The sequence below is a fragment of the Acomys russatus genome, chromosome 24, assembly GCF_903995435.1.
Source record: "Acomys russatus chromosome 24, mAcoRus1.1, whole genome shotgun sequence".
NCBI classification, from domain to species: Eukaryota; Metazoa; Chordata; class Mammalia; order Rodentia; family Muridae; genus Acomys; species Acomys russatus.
In genome coordinates, this window is record NC_067160.1 from 7,258,087 (window position 1) to 7,278,378 (window position 20,292).

At 42.5% G+C, this 20,292-nt stretch overlaps 1 protein-coding gene across 1 annotated transcript in view; it reads left to right on the forward strand.

Moving 5' to 3' along the window:
- The first annotated feature begins 16,379 nt into the window (after window positions 1-16,379).
- The window catches only part of Cerkl (ceramide kinase like), a 105,482-nt gene continuing 101,569 nt past the window's right edge, over window positions 16,380-20,292 (forward strand). Inside the window, exon 1 of the mRNA XM_051167129.1 lies at window positions 16,380-16,679. Within this exon, the coding sequence (XP_051023086.1) occupies window positions 16,475-16,679 (205 nt within the window). The 5' untranslated portion in view covers window positions 16,380-16,474. The remainder of the gene's footprint in view (window positions 16,680-20,292) is intronic.

The following is a 20,292-nucleotide window of genomic DNA, read 5'->3' on the forward strand; positions in this document are numbered from 1 at the left end:
TATCCTTTAGCTGTGTAGTCCTTGTTACAATATTTGAGTTCTGTATTCTTTTTCTTTTTGAGCAATTGCTGTTCCTACAATAGAAAATACATCTTTTCAATGAAAAAAATCCCTAGAAGAAGTTGGCATATAAAGTTCACAGGTTATTGCATAGTTGGAGGCAAAGTTTGGCTAAATGTTTTAACTAGTGTATAATTATTGCAAAATAAGACTATTCCTTTTATATAAATTTCAATTTTATGTAATATGCTATTATCTACTTTAACCATTAAAAAGATAATTATATACAACTTCTAATGGAATATCACATAGTCAAGAAAACCTACTAATTTTTAGGTTTATATGTTATAGTAAAATGCATTGAAATAAAAATTTAAGTAGTATAGTTTATTGATTAAAAAAATCTCAGTATGTTTTCACCATTTGAGCATCTATATAAATTTTTACAAAACTGATCTATCTTTTGCAAGATGCCTAAATTCTGCAATTACTAAAGTGATATATGGATCATTAGCTAACAGCTTGAACCAAGCTGTTTAAGATCCATAAGAAATTTAAAGTGAAAATATGTACTAAACAATTAATACAACTAGGTTTCAAAAACAGTGATTTTGTCCTAATGGGAAATGGAAAATAACAAAGCTGTTTTTGTAATTGCACTAAAGCCCTCTTTTTCTTAAAAAAAAAATGCATCCATTGCTTCTTATTTCCTGAAAAATCATCTAAATAAAAATTTCAGTCCCAGTATCCATGAAAAGATTAAAGAGCCAGTGTGACATCTTGTGGAACACCAGGACTGAGAACTCATGTTTTCATTGCAAAGAGGCACTCTGGAGTCAGATGAACAGTGATTTGTATAGTGGCATAATCCTTGGCTCCTGGCCAGGCATTGTGTTTCAGAGGGCACCATTGTCAGGAACCATTCAGCTAGAAATCTGCACTGTATGCACTCAGAAGTTGAGATCATGTGCCTTCCTATATCAGGAAGAATTCTGTTCTTGCAATTGACTCATGCACTCTCTCCACATACACTAACACTTGGTTCAGTGGCTCTGATGGAATTAACAGTCTAGCCAAGCTAGTGGCATTGACAAGGCCACACTCTCTGGGGACTTCTGAATAAATTGCTAATTTAAAAAAAAAATGCCTCGAAATGTAGAATATTGTGTTAATGGGGGACTAAGTCTTCAGATACATTAAATGTGGGTTTGGCCACTTACACACTGGTGTGCTATTTACCCAGCTAATTTAGGGAATCTTTTCTCAATTTAAAAAGATGGTGACAGGAATTGTCTCTATAGGACCCCAGGTTTGGAACAATCCAAAGGGATAAGTCCCATTAAAATGACATTGAGAAAAGAAAGTAAGCATATGAGCAATCAGTGTTATTGGTAGTAAAATCCGAAGCTAACCCTGCTGTGGGCTTCATCGTTAAGGACGGCTCATCAGGAAGATGGCCTCCCACATTAGGTCAGTGTTCAATGCTTTTTGTCCATTTGTGCCTGGCATGATCAAAGCTGTCTTGCATCTTACGTTACAGATGGGAAATGGCGGAATCCCCCATCTGGTCGTTGTGTTCCAAGCTTTCTTCTTTCAGGTTCTTGTTCAAGCTACTAACTCAAAAAAGCCTTTTCCCTCTACCCCCCTTTTTTGACATTCATCTAATGTAGCCAACACTCTTAACTGTCCCCAAAGCATTCAACTATTATGGCTCTTTGTTTTGCCATTTTTTAAAATATCACCAGTATCTATTTGTTTGTTGAGGTTATTCTAAACTACCCATCTCCTCATACAGACTGTGGGCTTCTCACAAATAGGAACCTTGTATTTTTCATGTGCTGCTGTTACCCCGGTGCTTAGAGACCTAGGGGAGCTTTAGTAAACATTAATTGTCCAAGAAACCAGACTACACATCTGATGCCGAAGCCTGTTGCCTGAATCACAGTGCTGTAAATCAATCTGTTGAGAATGGCGTGTGCCACAAATGAGTGTCACCCTCACAATCATAAATTCTATAAAAGAGAACAATTGCAGCCAATCTCCTTTTTTGTTTGTTTTGTTTTTTGAGACAGGGTTTCTCTGTGTAGCCTTGGCTGTCCTGGATTCGCTTTGTAGACTGGGTTGGCCTTGATTTGCCTGCCTTTGCCTCCCAAGTGCTGGGATTAAAGGTGTGCACCACCAATCTCTTATAATACTGCATGTTACTGAATTTCTTCTCCCCACTGAGACTCAGAGCCCTGAGTTAGCAGTCCTCATTTCTTTTCTTTTTTTCTTATGTGTTGATTTATTCATTCATCTGTTTTTACACGGTTTGGTTCAATATAACTGGAGACTTGGATAAAAGGAAGATTAAAGTATGATAGGCTGTCTTCAGACCAGGTTTTTTTTTCCTTCTTTCACATAATAAGAATTCTCTTGAATGCATGCTATCCTTTTCTCTCCTATTTATCACTCTTCCATGCATTCCACTTATTCTATACTCAAGGCTGCATAAAATTATACTAACCTGTAATTTCTACTTAAACATTTTCAATTTATAAACTTAGCATATCACTGCTGTTTCTGTAGTGTTCTCTCCCAGTGGTGTCAGATAAGGTTACAGTGATATCAATAGACAAATTTCATAGTGCTTAAGAGAGCTGCTAATTCCTTTCCATGGGTGTTCTTAACATCATGGGGCTTGTCTGCTCATAGAGGGGAATTACAGAGCTATAATCTTCTGTGGGCTTTGAATACATAACTAAGAATGTTCACACCCAATAACAGAGAGGATAACAAGGAGGACAAAACAGAATAGGGACAGCATCACTTGTTAACAATAACAAAATCATCCCTATCCTGTGTGACAAAATATATGACAATAGATAACAGTAATGTCAAATGCATATAATTTATAGTGAACTTTTAATAGTGAAGTTTATAACACTTCTTTACTAAAATATTTTTAATTAATAAACTCAGGGTTGCATCTATGCAAAATTTTAATGCTAACATGACAAGTTTTGGTTAAAGGACATCTATTTAAATGTACTTTGACTCTAAACAAACAGAACTTTACTTCCCAATTACTAGTAGTGAATTTATCTTTACATTTTATCTGTCTGTCTGTCTGTCTGTCTGTCTAATTATATATTTCTAACCCTAACCCTAACCCTAACCCTATCTATATTAGCATGAGGAAATGCCATCTTTACGCAGAATAGTTAGGATGTAAGATAAACTTGAGATGATGTCATCCTGATTGCGCTGGGCCCCAGATGTAGTCACTAAAGTCCTTGTAAAAAGACAGGATATACAAACACACAGCACATAGAGATAACAGCAGGTGATAATAAAGAATAGAGCAATGATCTAGGGGACTGTGGGGTCGTTGGACCACTGGTTATCTCAGAATCTCTGGGAAGGAAGTAACCCTGCCAGCACCTTATTTCAGACTTTGGCCGTCGGAACAATGATACATTGTAATTATTTAAGATGCTTGGTACCCTATGAGAATATATAGGGGGAGGTGATCCCCCTCAGGAACAGTCATAGGGGAGGGGAATAAGGGGAAAATGGGAGGGCGGGAGGAATGGGAGGATACAAGGGATGGGATAAACATTGAGATGTAACAAGAATAAATTAATAAAAAAAATAAATAAAATAAAATTATATAAAAATTTAAATAAAATTATAGTAAAATGTAAAAAAAAGAAAAAAGATGCTTGGCTTGTGGTACTTTGTTATAGCATCCCCATGAAGCTAAAGTGCACAGTAAACTCCAGTTCAAATTGGTGTTAAGTATACATAAGTATAGAAAAGTTAATTCAAATTATCTTCAAAATGTAATGAGTGCATTACAGGTGTGTTCCATACTGGTGTTATACACAAACATGTTAGAAACATAAGCTAGTGAACTGCTGCGAATGTCTGATTCAAAATGGTGTCAAATATACATAAGATTAGAAAAGTTAACCCAAATTATCTTTAAAATGTTACAAGTAATCGCACGTGGGTCGTTCCCAGAATATTTTAGTTAGTACTAAGTTTCATTCTTGAAGAGACTGGCAAATATTAGCTATTTAATAACTACCTGGATTATATAAAAGTTGTAAGGAGTTTTATTCACATGAGTGAACTTGAACATATATTTATATTTAATGGAGGGTGACTTAACATCCCTATGTGGTATTTTATAGAAAGTATCAAATATCAACTATTATCTAATCTTCATGTGAAATTTTTATTTGTGGGACAGCATGGATTCTACTAAATAAAGCCTCTGCAAAATTGTCACATTTACATAGTTACATAGTCCTAGTGACTTTAAATGCCTCTGTATCTGGGTTATTTGGAGGGGTCTTTTATCATCAGTTATCATCTTTTAAGCTTGAAACTTGGGTGCTGAGACACCTACTCAGTTATTGAGGGCTCAGCAAGGGCTATGTGGCTGTCCTGATTGCTCTGAACACAAGTGAGTGAGCTACTGCTGCCACTGTCTCTACTGTTTCCTCCTCCTCCTGTCTCTCCTCCTCCTCTCCCTCCTTCTCCTCCTCCTTGTCCTCCTCCTCCTCCTCTTCTCCTCCGCCTCTTCTTGATATTCACTTAGAAGTTTGGCTGTTCTATAATCTGGAATTCATGTTTTGTTTTTCTTTGTTTGTTTGTTTTGCTTTTAGAGCCAGGGTCTCACTGTGTAGTCCTGATTGTCCTAGAATTAACTTTGCATAGGGGAAACAGAGGTTTTTGTAATCACAGATAATCATTAGGGAAACCAGGAGTGTTAAACACGGAGGCTTGTCTCCTCAACTGGGGAGATATATATCCTGTTTTTTGCCCAGAAGGCTGGGTGTGGAGGTGGTTAATAGACTGGTGACCTTTGAACTATCTGGATGAACAAGACTACACAAAATCCTCCCCCAGACCCTTAAGAGCACTCATATAATCAACCTATAGAACCCATATTTATGGAAGATAACACAAAGAATTTCAGTAGAGTCATGTCTTGAGCTTTATTGTATGCACAGGATTGAGTTAATACTACCAGGAAACCTTTTTGTAAAATAAGTTACCTGGTGTCAGACTCTTGATGGTTGAGCCATGCTGAACTGGACACCCTTCTCCCCTCACAGGCATTGTTACGCTGCTGGTTGCTGTGTTTGAAGAGACCCCCACAGTTTTGCAGACCAGGCTGGCCTGGAAGTCATTGAGATCTATATGCCTCTGCCTCCCAAGAGCTAGGATTACGGATGTGCGCTACCATAATTTAAACCTTTGTTGTCAGGGAGTTCTTCCACGTCACAGTTCTTCCTACCTCCTTGCTCACTTATACTACTGAGGAGGTGAATATTGTTTTAAGCCACTGGAGAAATTGAAAACCAGGTCACATCCTATCTCTGCCCCTTCCCCCTGCTGATGGCTAAAGTTGTTAGATTTGTGCAGGTGAAACTCAAAAAAAAAAAAAAAAAAAAAGTCCCTGGGACTTCTGGTAGAGGGAAAAGCCAATGCCAACAGTTGAACCAGAGCTTTAGGCATGTCTGACATGTGCTCTGTCAATGAGCTTTTAATTTCTTTTAATATTTAATTTTTAGACAAGCTTTTACTGAGTTGCCCTACTGGCTTTGGCTTTTTCTGTAGCAGGACCTGGCCTCCATCTCCATAGTAGCTGGAGAGTTATAAGGCCTCCATTACCATGCCTCCATCACCATGCCTCCATCACCATGCCTCTGTCACCATGCCTCCGTCACCATGCCTCCGTCACCATGCCTCTGTCACCATGCCTGGCTGAATCTATACACATGTATGCACAATATATAAACACAACTAGCTGAGCCCATATTCTTGCTTGTGTGTATATGACTCAGGGCTGACCGTTTCATATTGGATGGTGACCAACCAGGAGGTTCATGACTAGGAGAGGCTAATTCTCCCTCTCTCAGCAGTTGCCTATAGGTCTTTGTCTAAGGGTGGGACTCTGAGGTTTCCCACCTTTTTCTTTTTTTAATACATTTATCTGTCACTCGTGACAAACATAGAATTACAAAAGCAAATAGCTTTACATCCTATTTCATGACTCATTTTTAAAATCCCAGGGGACGAAGTACTGAATGATGAATAGCTATGTGGAGAGATACAGAGGCCTGTCCTCACAAAATCCGGCAGCCCCACTGGAAATGCAAGGCAACCAGTGTATTCAGTTAACAATTCATGGAGCAGAGCCACACAGCTGGGTCCAGCCGCGTCACAAAATCATGAGAAATTAGAAACTGCCATGGCTTTAAGTCAAAACACTCGGAGGTTGTTATCCTACCAGTAGAAAAATCTATACAACCTGGAAGAAAGAGGCCACTCAGAACTGTTGTCCCTTGCTGGTTGTTACCTATCTCTCTCTGTGCAGTTGGTTTTTGTCAGCTTGACAAACCTGGACATATCCCGGAAGATGGAGTCACTATCGATGAGTTATCTCCCTTAGATTGGCCTGCAGAAATGACTGTGTGGCCTTTCCCTGATTGTTGATTGATGCAGGTCATCCCTCCCCTTGGAGGAATGGGGAAAACGAGCTCATCCAGCTGCTGAGCATCCTTTTCCCATGTTCTCTGCTCTGGTTCCTTCCTCCAGGTTTTTGCTCTGAGTTCCTGCCTTGCCTTTTTTTTTTTTTTTTTTTTTTCTTTTCTTCAGTGATGCACTCTGATCAGGAACTATAAGCAGCCAAAAATATTCTTTGCTCCTCAAGTTGTTCTTTGTTATATTCTTTACCACAGGACTAGAACGCAACCTAAGACAACCCTTGACTTCTTTCTCTCTACATTGGCAGCTCTCATTTTCTCCCTGAAAGCTCAAAGCACAGTTCTCAGGCTCCCAGAGCACAGCATCTCCTGTCTGATGCAAATTTGGAGTATTTGAGAGGGAATGTGATAGAGGTGGAGTTTTGAAGACTACTTTCTTCTCAGAGAGAATGGGGCATGAAGAAGGAAGGAGGGTACCTCAAGGAAAACCTGCCTTTCTTAATTCTTGGACACTGTTGTGCAGAACACAGTAGGTATCTTGGAGCTACCAGCAGAGTCCTGGCCATGTTGTAGGGACTGCAAAGTCGACCATGACAAAAGCCACTTCCTTCTCAGCGAGCCTGAGGCAATGCAGCAACACTCTGACTCTGGACCACTCGAGAAATGTCGTCCTTTATATAATCACTACAGCTTCATCTATATACATATGCACTTTCAGGTGTGTAAGTTGTTGACAGAGATCCACATAGTGAGACATAATGAAGTTATATTGAAAGCCACCTAGTTCAGTATAAACTCTGTTACTTTTTAATTTTATTTTTTATTATTAATTTATTCTTGTTACATCTCAATGGTTATCCCATCCCTTGTATCCTCCCATTCTTCCCTCCCTCCCCTTTTCCCCTTATTCCCCTCCCCTATGACTGTTCCTGAGGGGGACTTCCTCCCCCTGTATATGCTCATAGGGTATCAAGTCTCTTCTTGGCAACCTGCTGTCCTTCCTCTGAGTGCCACCAGGTCTCCCCTTCCAGGGGACATGGTCAAATGTGAGGCACCAGAGTACGTGAGAAAGTCATATCCCACTCTCCACTCAACTGTGGAGAATGTTCTGATCGTTGGCTAGATCTGGGTAGGGGCTTAAAGTTTACCGCCTATATTGTCCTTGGCTGGTGCCTTAGTTTGAGCAGGACCCCTGGGCCCAAATCTGCCTATCATAATGTTCTACTTGTCGGTTTCTAGGACCCTCTGGATCCTTCTACTTTGCTATTCTCCCATGCTACTCTCATTTAGAGTCCCAATAGGATGTCCTCCTATGGGCTGGGAAGCAAGTAGCTTATTCCCAACAGTGAGAAGAGACTTTTAATTTAATTTTATTTATTTCATTTAGCATAGCAAGTGAGGGGAGGTTTGTGATTTTAACTGCCTGCTTCTCCCTGTGTGCCTGGTTATACCTAATTTAAGATTCTACAGTGCACTGTTGCTGTGAGATGCTCCAAACTCTCTGCTCAGAGGAAGCGTGTTTGGGGGTTTTACTTGTGGTGTACAAGTGTCAGGACCAACCTTAGAGGGATTTTTTTAAAACACCTGGGGGAAGGGAAAGGGGAGTCCATCCCCCTTTCCTTCTGTGGCTCCCTGTTACTGCCCGCTGAGATGCCGGACATCACATTGTGTGAGGTGTGTTCTAGCATGTGGCTGAACGATTCACCTTCAAAAGCTTCGATGTGGGGGCAAGGGGGAGAGTGGGAACCTGGCACATTTAGAAAATGTGATATTCTGACTTGATGGGATTCTAGGATTTGTTCTATTTTCCTCCGTGATTGTTGTAGGGACATATGGCCCTCTACCTTGTAGGCAGCAGGAGCCACAGTAGCAGGAACATTCTGACAAAATCTCCACTCAGCATGAGAAGGAAGCGTCCCCCGTGATACCTTGACAGTGAGCCCATCGAGCATCAGGAATAACTGAGAGGCGGACACGATCCGAACTGACCTCGCTTCAGATGCATGTTGAGATGCAGAAATAAATACTGACCTCGGCCATGAATCTTTCGATTATTCCTATTTACGAGGCATAGTATGTTTAGTAAGATCAGAAATTAAAATAGAACTTCATTTTTAAGGTTAGCTTATTTATCGGCACAGTCAACCCAATTATTGAACATATATTATATTAAAATATTATTATTGTTGTTGTTATTACATGTGTGTATTGCATGTGTGTGTGTGTATGTGTAGGACAGAGGATAACTTTGGGGGTCAGTTTGCAGCTTCCGCCTTGTCAAGGCATTCCACCCTTCATTCTGCTCCTGCGTCGCATGTTCAAGTCTAGCTGGCCCTCGAGCTTCTGGACAATTCTCATGTTTCAGCCTCAGGTCTCACCACACAAGTGCTAGGATTGCAGATGCGTGTGACTGCACCTGACCTCACATCTGTTCTGGGGATCCGAGCTCAGGCCATCGGGGTTTCATATGCAGCAAACGCTTTCACCCCTAAGCCGTTTCCTCCATCCCAAAAAGCATTATTTTAAGCACAAGAGATAGACTTGTAAGTAAGAAAACTAGGTCACTGCGAGCTAAGGTAGGAAGCTGATAGAAAATGAGGAGAAAGAGAAATAAAAATGTTTAAAATGTGGGCTATGGTCAATGCGCTTGGCTGCCTGACAGAAACTTGAAGGTAAGATCTCGTTGCTGAGGATACCACAAGCTTCAGACTCAAGATTGAAGAAACTGAGCTGGAATTGACCTGGAAGCCTCTTATTTGAGTATTGGCTGTAGTAGGTCAGAAGGGCTTCGCAAGGTGCCAGGAGGGAGATGCGATTAATAATCCGACCTGGCCATAAAGCCTATGAACCACAACAGTGGCTGGACTAGCAAGCTCTCTCTAATGGTGCAATAATGGCACTTTTATCTGGAGGATTAACCAACAGATGTCTAATTGTACTTTAGCCTGCTCAGCAGGAGGAAGCTCATGCCTGGTGTTGTAAACTCAGCCAACTACCTGTGTCTGCAGAGGCCAAAGACTCCAGAAGAGAACATACAATCACCAGATCCCAAAACCAGTATAATTTGTTTTCTAAATACTTATCTTTACACTCACAGCAAAGTGCAGCTCTCACTCCTCATTAAGAAGCTTGTTTTTGCAACAGAGAGACACTATTACCAGATACACAACTGGTCAAAATACAGAGACTCGGCAGCTGGGGGTGTGGGCCCAACTGTTCCACTGTAATTCAACCCCTACAACTAATGCTCAGGGAAAAAAAATCACAGAAAAGAGAGTGGAAATATTATATAAGAGCCAGAGGCACAATGCCCCTGCTGCTAGGTAGTGTCTCCTGTATCACGGGAAGCTGCAGCCATGAAACCTCAACAATATGGTCGTCTGAACACCCATATGATGAACAGCACCAGCTGAAATGCCAAGGTGGACGGGGAAGTCACATGGCTCCATTCCTTAATGAAGTTTTGCAGGTGGTCCATGCAGGTGAGAGAGGAAGACTTAGTGTCCTCCCTGGATGAACTCCCACAGAAGTTGTTCAATCCCACGTGACAAGTATGCACACATGATCAAAGTATACATGTAACAATACTAATTAAAGAAGAGCAGCTCAAACACCTGGGAAGGAGAGGAGGACTCAGAAGGAGCTGTAAGGGAGAGGAAAGGGAAAGTGTAACATAGATGCAGTGCGCACATACGGAGTCCTCAAAAAACTTATTTCAAAAAGTCAATTCCAACTCTGCATAGTAGGGAACAAAAGTGAAGACATTGCCATTGAGCAGGGTGTTAACATTTAATTAGCCAAATGGATCTGTCCTTCTGAAAAGATGATATGAAGTCAACTGGCATCCCATGCAAAGCTGTGCCAAGCCAGTGTACATTGCATGTATCATTTGGTGCATAGGCTCATGCTGATGACTACTCAGCGATGGGTGAATGTAAAAACACACAGCACCATACAGAACATGAGTGCACATGAGTTCTCTAAGGAGATCTATGCCTCTAGAACAACAGAAAAGGCAGCTATCCATCCAGAGGCATGATTTCAAAATACAGTGAGTCAATAGCGAGTGCCAGCCAACTCTAGAAGGGTGCCCGTGATGATGCCAGTTGTCTGTCATTGCAATGCTCTATTACAGAGGTTGAATTCCCATTTTAGGGTTCCCCCCTTAAAAGTTTTTTCTTCACACTATTTTAAATTGTCAGTATTGTTAGCACAGTTTTCTATAACACCAACCATAGTGATATAAAGTTCTATATTTTAACTTTTGACCTTTTCCTCACATATATGGTTTGGCAGACCATAATAGTTATGCCCATACACCTGTGTTTAGTATAATGGAGTATTTGTGCTTGCAGTATACACATGTGTCATTATTATTTATTTTGCTATGTAAATAGCCCATGAAATTCTGTAATGTTTTTGTTTCTAAAATAATACCCCTTTTAACGTACACATTTTAATGTTTACATGTTATGTTTAACATAACAAACACTTAAATTAAAACAGCCTTTGAGAATTACACTTTTGGGATTTTGTTCACTGGGGTGCTAACATTTAGTGTTTTCTTTTTTAGAATTATGAGCCAAGTTGGATTCAGATATATAATATATGAATTCATTAAAATGCCAATTTCAAAAGCCCTGAAGCCTCCTGAGCATGGCTTTCTTTGCTATGGTTGTGCATTGGGCACCTGTTTCTCAAGAGCTGACAAGAACGAGGAGTGCAACAGTTACATGGTTGTTCATATCCAGAAGGGTTTGGCTATAAAAGTCTCACTAGAAGACCATGAAAATCTCTCTAATATTACTAAAATTTTTTTTTTTACTAAAATGTTTTTAAGGGCTAAACAACAGCTTAGAAGTTAAGAATATGTATCGCTCTTGCAGAGGGTCTGAGTTTGGTTCCCAGCAATCGCGTCCAGTGGCTCACAATCACATCTAATTCCTGCTCTGGAGGACCTAACACCCTCTTCTGGATTCCAGTTGCATCTGTACTCACACATTTGTACACACACACACACACACACACACACACACACACACACACAAACATTAAGAGTAGCATTTTCAGGAGGCTCCTAAATATGTTCCAAAAACAAAACCCCCTGGCTTATAAGAGAGGTGAGGCAACTTCAGGGACACTGGCTGCAGGAACAGCCTGCATAAGTCTGGACCACTTCCCAAAGTGTCAGATGGAGCCAGATGACTCCATTGCCAACAATGGGGCAGGGGACAAGGAGCTTTTCTGGTGGGGACCAACTGCAATGGCTCTGAGCTCCAGCCGAAGAACATTCAATTCTATGCCATTCCCTTGACCTCCCCAAATCTGTGTGTTTCAGAGTTTGAAAATTTTGCTAACAAAGGATTGAGTACTTTTTCTGTCAAAGTGACATCAGTGTTATTCATTGCATAATAATTTTTAAAGAGTGGTCCTCGGAAGCAGGACATATATATAACTCCATGTGATCTCATTCCTGCCCACCTCCTCAGGCTTCACCATCTGTGGTGGTCCATCTGTGTGTGTGTGTGTGTGTGTGTGTGTGTGTGTGTGTGTGTGTGTCTGCATGTGTGTGTATTGGTTTGTGTGTTTGCATGTGTATGTCTGTGTGTGTACATGCAAGTGTATGTATGTTTGTGTGCATGTGTCTGTGTGTGTGACTGTGTGAGTGTTTTCTGTCTCTGTGTATGCCTGTGTGTATGTGTGCTTGTGTCTGTGTATGCAAGTGTATGTATGTGTGTGTTCCACCTTGAATCATCTGGGAAGTGAGGACATCAGCTGAGGAACTTCTTCCATCAGATTGGCCTGTCTGGACATTTTCTTGATTGATGTGAAAAGTTGCAGCCCAATACAGGCAGTGCCACCCACGGTTTGTATACAAAGGGTAGCTGAATGCAAACCTGGAGAGCAATCCAGGAAGCAGCATCCCTCCATGACTTCTGTTCTTGTCTCCAGGTTCCTGCCTAGGTTTTCCACCCTGATTTCTCTTCATGATGGATTCTAAGCTGTAAGTGACAATAAACCTTTCCTCTGCCAAGTTGGTTTGGTCATTGTAGCCATTTGAGGGAGATGTTCTTGGTAAGTTTTGGCCCTCTGAATATGTTGCTCTTGGTTAGTGGCTATCTGAGAAAGATTAGCAGGCATGACCTTGCATGAGAACATATGTTACTGTGGCCAGGCTTTGGAATTTTGAAAGACTGACTCATTTCAAGTTATTAGGTCTCTTTGCTTCCTGTGAAGTTTCAGACCTGAGCTCTCAGCAGCCTCCTAACTCTGGTCTGCAATAATGGATTCCAACTCTCTGAAACTGTAAGCCACAAACAATGCCTTCTAATAGGCTGGTCTGGCCGTGGTATTTTATCACAGCGATAGAAAAGTAAGGGGTGCAGTCGGAGTGGTCTTCGCAGCAATAGAAAGAAACTGGGACATCCATCTTTTTTTCATGCTTCTGTCCTTCATGACCCTCAAACAAGCCAAGTACTTTGTCTTCTAGGCGTGTGTATCTTGTGGGTTGTTGCATAACTCTACTGTGCACATTGTTGAGCTAGTCGGTGACATTGCTGGCTTCTTCAGGCACACAAGTGGAGACCACTAACATAAATGAAAAGTGAAGTTTTTGTCATTGCTGTATTTCATGGCCAAAAGTCTTAAAATTTGGCCTTCTATCTCTTTTAAGTCCCACTACCCCTCATGAAAATCATGAGTTTTCAGAATTAGACTTCTAGGATTTTATCATCTTGGAGTCTTTTCATCTTTCAGGGTCATGATTTAGGGGATTATAGATTTTAGCATTTTTGAAAATCATTAAGGGTTTCAACACTTGAAATTATGGCATTCAGGAGTATTTCTTTGGGGATTATGACTGGTGTTTGTATGGATCACCCATGATGACACAATGGGTCTTCAGGAACTAAGAGAACAAATGTGGGATACTTTAGACTCATTGTTACAAACGTTGAAGGGGTTCATTAACAGTTTCAAATATTTATTGAGCATTTACTATGTACTAGGAGCTATGCTAAATGTTGGGGTCTCAGTGGTGAGCAAGTTAATTTCTCTGCCATCAAGGAGCTCATTTTATACAGCAACAAGGTGATGCCTACTGAATACTTCTCATATTGCACTTCTAATACCAATTGCATCCTCACTCAGTGAGGAAGGAGGACAATACAGGAAGACGTAAATATACAGAAGCATATGAAAGGTAACAGTAACTTCTTTAAAGAAGAAGAATAAAGGAGAGTATAGTACAGCCTACAGCTATGTGTATCTCAATCCCTAGAGCCTTTGAATAGATAATTATTTATAGGAAAAGTGACTTTGTGAATGCAACTGAGCTAAGGGTTATTGATGCAAACCTCACAAAATCACATGTTTCCTTATAAAAAAGGATAGAGTGAGATCAAAATCAGACAAAGAAAGGCGATCCACAACTAGAAGCAGAAAGGACATGAAACCACTGGCTTGGACGATGGAAGAAAGGGCAGATAAGGAGGTATAAGGGTCAGGGAATAAATCCGTCCCAGGAAAAAATGGGAGGTTTAGCCACACCTTCATTTTGATTTAGGCAGTCTCATGTAACTCAAGCTGGCCTTGAACTTCATTACATGGCCAACGAACACCCTTGACCTCTGACCCTCCATCCTTCACTTCTCTGCCTGAGTGCTGGGATTACAGGTGTGTCCCATCACACCCAGTTTATGTGGTTCCTGTCTTGGTGCATGCTAGTGCAGATGAGGGCAGACTGACAGGAGTGAGTTATGAGGGTGGAACGCGCAGGATCTGTAGTGAGCTGAATGGGAGGCCATGAGACCAAGGATAAAAAGGTGCATGAGGTTCTTAAAGTCATGACTTAAAGCCTTGAAGACATTGACTCAAAACCTTCCTGGAAGAATAAATATTTGTGGTAGAAAATCGTGAGTTACATATGTCTCTGAGGTACACTGGCTGGGTAAATGGGGGTGAGATATGGCTGACTGTAACATAACATCTGAAGTCTGGGACTGTTCCGGAGTTGATGACATTACCTCTTGAAGCCTAGCCACAGAGAGAGAGAGAGAGAGAGAGAGAGAGAGAGAGAGAGAGAGAGAGAGAGAGAGAGAGAGAGAGAGAAAGAAAGAGAGAGTGTGTGTGTGGTGTGTGTGGTGTGTGTGGTGTGGTGTGTGTGTGTGTGTGTGTGTGTGTGTGTTCCTAAGGACCTGGGCCTGGGGTGTAGGGGCACAGAAAGGTGTAGAACCCTTGAAGAGGATAGCTCATAAGAGGTAAGGAGTGGGAGCTTGTATTGTTTCCATCTTCAAGGCAAATCAAGGCCAATGTTTGCAGCTCTTGGCCTGACTGAAGCTTGACAAATGGCACTCTGCCTCTTTGTAAAGGTCCTAAGAAGTAGCCATTGCCTTAGCCTGTTTGCCTTGGCTCTCAGGGATCATTGAAGATGCCAAGAAGATCAAATCTGCCTGACAGCTGTGAATACAAGACATTAAGTCTAGAACTGAACTCTTCCTGGGACAGGCACAGCCCTTACCCACCAGTCACTGCCGGTAAGATGTTTAGCTCCCTGGCTGCAATCAAACCAAACTGAGGCTCTTCCTAGATTGCTGGGGAAAGCTGAGTATTTGCTTTCAGGGCCTTGGATAGGAGAAGTCCCTGCTTACCTGGCACACTGATGAAGATTTGTGTTTGGAAATGATTTATCTACAGCAAACAGTGTGAGCCTTGAGCCCAGAGAAACCTTCCTGCAGCTAGTCATCCTGAGTGTGACCAGGACAGTGTGAATTGGCTGCCTATGGGATGGATGGAATCCTTAGGCAGTCATACAGGAGACCTTGGTTATAAATCCCCATTCAACACCTGACTCCCCCACCACCCATAGCCTTATACGGACATCTTAAAACCCTTTTAACTGCCTAGTCTGTTTCAACACTGGGCTCTTGTTTACACTTGGGATTCTCAGTCTTGGCTAAATATTGGTCTTCCAGAGGGAATTGTATCTGAAATCTGGACTCTATCCCTGGAAATTGCATTTTAATTGTCTTCAAGTGTCATCAGGACAGTTGGATTAAACAGCAACAACACTCCCAGGTAACTCTAATATCCAATCACGGTGGAGAACAGCCCCTAACACCAGGAGGAAGTTAAAGGTGTCCCTGGAGGCTATGTTTTGGTGGGAAATCCTGACTCTTTGTAGTCTCTTTGTAACAGCAGCAAATCCAGGAAGAGCTGAGGGTGAAGAGGAAGTGTCTAGGAAAAGGTAGGGCTCTAAATCAATACACTACAGTATGGATGTGCTTGCCCCAGAATGTTAGTTTCGTAAGGTGCACGTTTGTCTATGCAAAGCAGGGGTTTATGGTTACTCCTGGGCAGGCATACAGATGTAGTCATAGAGGTAATGTCGCCCCTTCAGGAATCTCAGGGGAGACCCCTGAAAAGGCGGACAGAGCCTTCCACATTGAAACTCTTCTGTGTCTCGTTAGCCTGCAACTTCTGCAATCACTCAGTAAGTTGATTCTGAGAGATGCATGTTGATATTTATTTATTTATGAATGACAGTGTCTTACTATGTAGTGCTAGCTGGCCTGGTACTTGCTATGTACCTTTGGTTGGTCTGGAACTCAAGTCTGCCTGTCTCCACCTCCTGAAGGCTGAGATCAAAGGCCAGTGGCACCACTCTGTATTTCAGGTACCCTTTAAACCTATCTGATAAGAACGTGCACTTTATTTAACAAGAGACCAGGTGATGCCTATGGCGGACAAATTTGAAGAATGCTTGGTCAACTCCCTGAGCTCAGCCAACTACAGGGTAGCATGACCTAGGGAGGGCATTGGCCCAAGGGAAATAAGAAGCTTCTGTGGCTCCGCCCTCTCGCCCCGCCTCCCTTCAAGCGTGAGCTCCGTTGCCTTGGCAGCAAGGAACAAGGCCCAGGCGGTTGCTGTACCCACTCTTCCTACCTAAAAGGCCTCTTGTGGGTCCCTGGTTCGGCCCAGCGCGCCGCCCCACCATGCTCCGGGGGAGACGCATGAGCCGCGTGGGCGCCCTGGAGGAAGGGGCATCTGTCGAGTCCCCAGAACTCCCAAAGGTGTCTGCTGAGCCTGAGCGGGTTCTGCTTAGAGGCATTTTCGAGATCCGGAGGGAAAGCTGCGATGTGGTGCTGGGCAAGCGGGTCTTGCGGTGGCGACGCATCCAGCCTGAGCTCCCAGCGGCGGGTGAGTGGTGGCCCCCACCTTCCCATGCCCCCCACATCCGCAGCCGCCACGCCACTTCCTCCTGTCACCCAAACCCCTCTGAACCTCCTCTTCCTAGCCTCCTGTAGGAGTTATGATTGTATACTAGGAAGTTGCAGTCCATCTTCCACCTGAAACAAGTTTTGAAACCCGATTTTTAATGAATTTCTATAGAATATCACATCACAGATTTGGGGTGCTGCACTTTGCAGTAGAAGTTTTACAAGTGGTCTTCGGTTAGAGGTGACTTTGAGAACAGTGGAATGTGGTTTCACAGCTTGTTTTAACTAGCTAAGAGTTGATAAGATTAAAAACATCTGACTCTTCCCCGCCCCCCCACCTACGCCGCTCCCCCTCCCCCGGGGGTGGGGGTGGGGGACGACTCCTTGTGCCAAGATTTATCCTAAAATAGAAAAGTCATTGTAAAAAAGTTTCTTGTTCAAACGTCTAACAAAATGAAACCATCCAGTCAGGGACCAGCATTGCGGAGAAGTGTGAATTCCACCTGAGCAACATGTGCAGGGAAAACCACTTTGGGCTTTAGGTAAAATGTTTTCACATCCTTTGAAAACCCAAGGTGAAATATTTGCCACAAACCTTTGAAACTGCTAGCTAGGCGCCAGGATGTGGAATCTTTTTGTTAGACCGTAAATCAACTCGAGTTAGGGACTATAAATGTTTGTAACTAGAACGTGGATTAGCCCAAGGAACCAATTTAAAGTACAAGCTGACACAATTCAGAGACTGCAGTGAGACCAGTGTAGGCCGGGGCTGCAGCACAAAGGGAAACGGTGACATGAAGAAAGAAGTGCTGTGTTATAGTGAATGGTGGTTGAGGAAAAATAGGTTTAATTAGCACTTCTGGAAATAGAATTTGAAAAGCTCTCTTGACAGTTTTATTACTCTGAAGTTTGCAAGTGCTTATTCTGTTTAATTTTGCCCTGAGACCCTTTGGTTTTCTTCCCTTCATGTGAACACACTAGTTTTCTTTGCAATTAACACCTGGTATTTAAACCACCTTGAGCTTCTAATATTGGAGCCTCAGAAACCTGGCGCTTTTTATTTGTGGAACGGCCCAAGAGACATTTTACTAAATCCAGCGGGGTAAAGAGCAGGTATTAGGTGACTGTTTGAAGGAAGCACCCTGTTGCATTAGCATTGGTGTGACGGAAGAGAAATGAGTGAAAGCGGCTCCAAAGTAGAAGAGAGACCCAAACCACACGACACTTTGGAGGACAAGGTGCTGGAATGTGTGGTAGAGGAGAGGCCAAGGCTGTTGTTGCCTGACATCCCATGAAGAGGCTGGTGTCCTGATGCCTCAGGGCGTTATTGCATGGTGTCGGTGAGCTGTTACTTGAGCATTCAGTTTTTAGACTCATAGTGTGTCAGAGGTTTCCTTGATGAAACAAAGTGCTATTTGATCTTCCCCAAATTGTCCACCTTGAGTATAATGAGTGAAGACACTAATGTATTTTATAAAGGCCATTGCTGCCAGAATTGTGACTAATTGATGGGCTTGTTTGCAGGGTAAGCAAGTAGGACCATAGTGACCACAGTTCACTTATTGAGTTCAAGGCTGACTTAGAGTGAAAGTTGTGTTATCCTTCTCTGTAGAGATGACGCATGTGTGGGTCTACAAGTCGACGTGGGAGGCTTAGGTACACCAGCACTTAGTTTTGGCTCTTTTCCTTTAAATAAAGGAATGTTTTCAGTTTAGCATATTAGGTCTTGTTAGGGAAGATAGCAGTCTTTCAAGCAGTTATTCCCTTATCTCATAAGGGATAACAGCGCTCACAGCTGCTGTTAAATGCTTTGGCGGTGGAGCAGGAGGGCAAGCATCTTCACCTGACACCTGAAGATGTGACTCTAAAGGTTGAGACTGACACCCATCAGTCATTCATCAGATGTGAAGTAACCAGTACTCTGTGAGGCAATCTAAAGGTCCACTGGGTGTGGCCCCCTCTTGTAGAACTTCAGTGTGCTCAAAAGAGACTGATAATAGGGGAATTATGGAGGATTGATTGGTTATTTAAGTCTCTAGTTCCTAAAAATTCAGTGGGTGAGGGGAAGGAAAATTGAGCTTAATGGTATTTTATAAGGCTTTGCAGTGTTGTTAGAAACTAAGATGTTGGGTGAGGGGCCACAGTGAGGGTTCAGTGGGATAGTTTATGGCTGCTTGCCAGGGGATGTGTGAGGTCCTAAGTTCAGTTCCCAATCCCCCCTCAAGGACCACGGAGGGAATCCTTCCTGCTGTCTTTAGCTTAGTATTCCATGGTGTGTGGTTACACAACTCCTTCCCTCACATGGGCTTACGAGGTCTCCACGTGTCCCCTCCCCTTCTTATAAGGTCGGCTGCCACTTTAGTTAAGAGCCACCCTAATTTTAGGGTGATCTCTTAGCTGAATTACCATGGTAGACTATTTCCCAATATGGTTCTTTTCAAGGTTCCAAGAGGTAATGAATTTGGGGGAAGAGAATTCATCTCACTAAATTTATGATGGGCTCTGGAAAGATAGTTTAGGTGGAAGGAATAAATTTATGATCAGAAAACGAAAGGTTTTTGCCCAAGAATAGTAACTGACAATCATCAGTAAAGATTGTAATAGAGTCTTCCAGAGGTAAACAGAGGCCCGATGACAAGAAATCCAGGTTTAAGTTAGTAGAAAATAAAGTTCTTCCACAGTTTTTCTTCTTTAATTTGAATTGCTCCACCTCTATTCCAAGTCTTCCCATCACTGATGGTCTGTCAAATCCTTATGAAAATGTGCACCTTCCAAGCCTCATCCATGTTGATGACTCTGGCTTGCATTCCACTTCACTCATGCCCACCCATGGCCATGGTGGGGCTGTTGGTCACCTCTCAAGTCTGTCTCTTTGGGCTTAGGAAGGATGCTGCCTCCTCCTTTGTAGGCATTAGCCTTCTTCCTCTCAGCTCCTTTACTTAAGCATGGCGCATTGCTCAGGGCTTGACCTTTCTAACAGTCCATGATAGAGATTTTCAAAGATTCCCCCCTCTCTTGTTTCCCTGCCTCCTTCTCAGGCTGTCTAATGGGTTTCTAGATAAACGGGGTCTCACATGACTCAAGGGAGGTCTTGAGTCACTGCTGAATTGTCCCTCAATTCTGGGAGACCTACTCTCTTCCTCTCTGCTGAAAGTGTCCAAGAAAAGGTTAGAAACAATTTTCTGATTGCGCAATCAAATGGGAAGTTACAATCCTTCCCTTTAGTGATTTCTCCTGTGGGTAACTGTGACTCAATTCCTCCATTGGCTTGATGCCGACAGGACCCAGATTTTTAGTCTCCCCTGTAGACTTCATTCTATATGCTTGTAAATTTTGGTGTTCTAAAGGAGTCTGGTCTGTTATGACTCTACATATGCTTCTTTGACAGTGTAGCCAACTGTTCAGGATAACCACACTGTGTTGTTAAGTGCCCCAAAGTCGCTTTGTAGCTACCATTGATGTTGGACCAATCAATTGGTATTGTTCTGCAGTGCTCATATATTGGGCTCAGGATCATGAATAGCTTCAGATACCCCCAGGGACACACCCCGGGTGGGTGAGGGGGGTTACTGCATTTCAGAAGGTCAGATAAG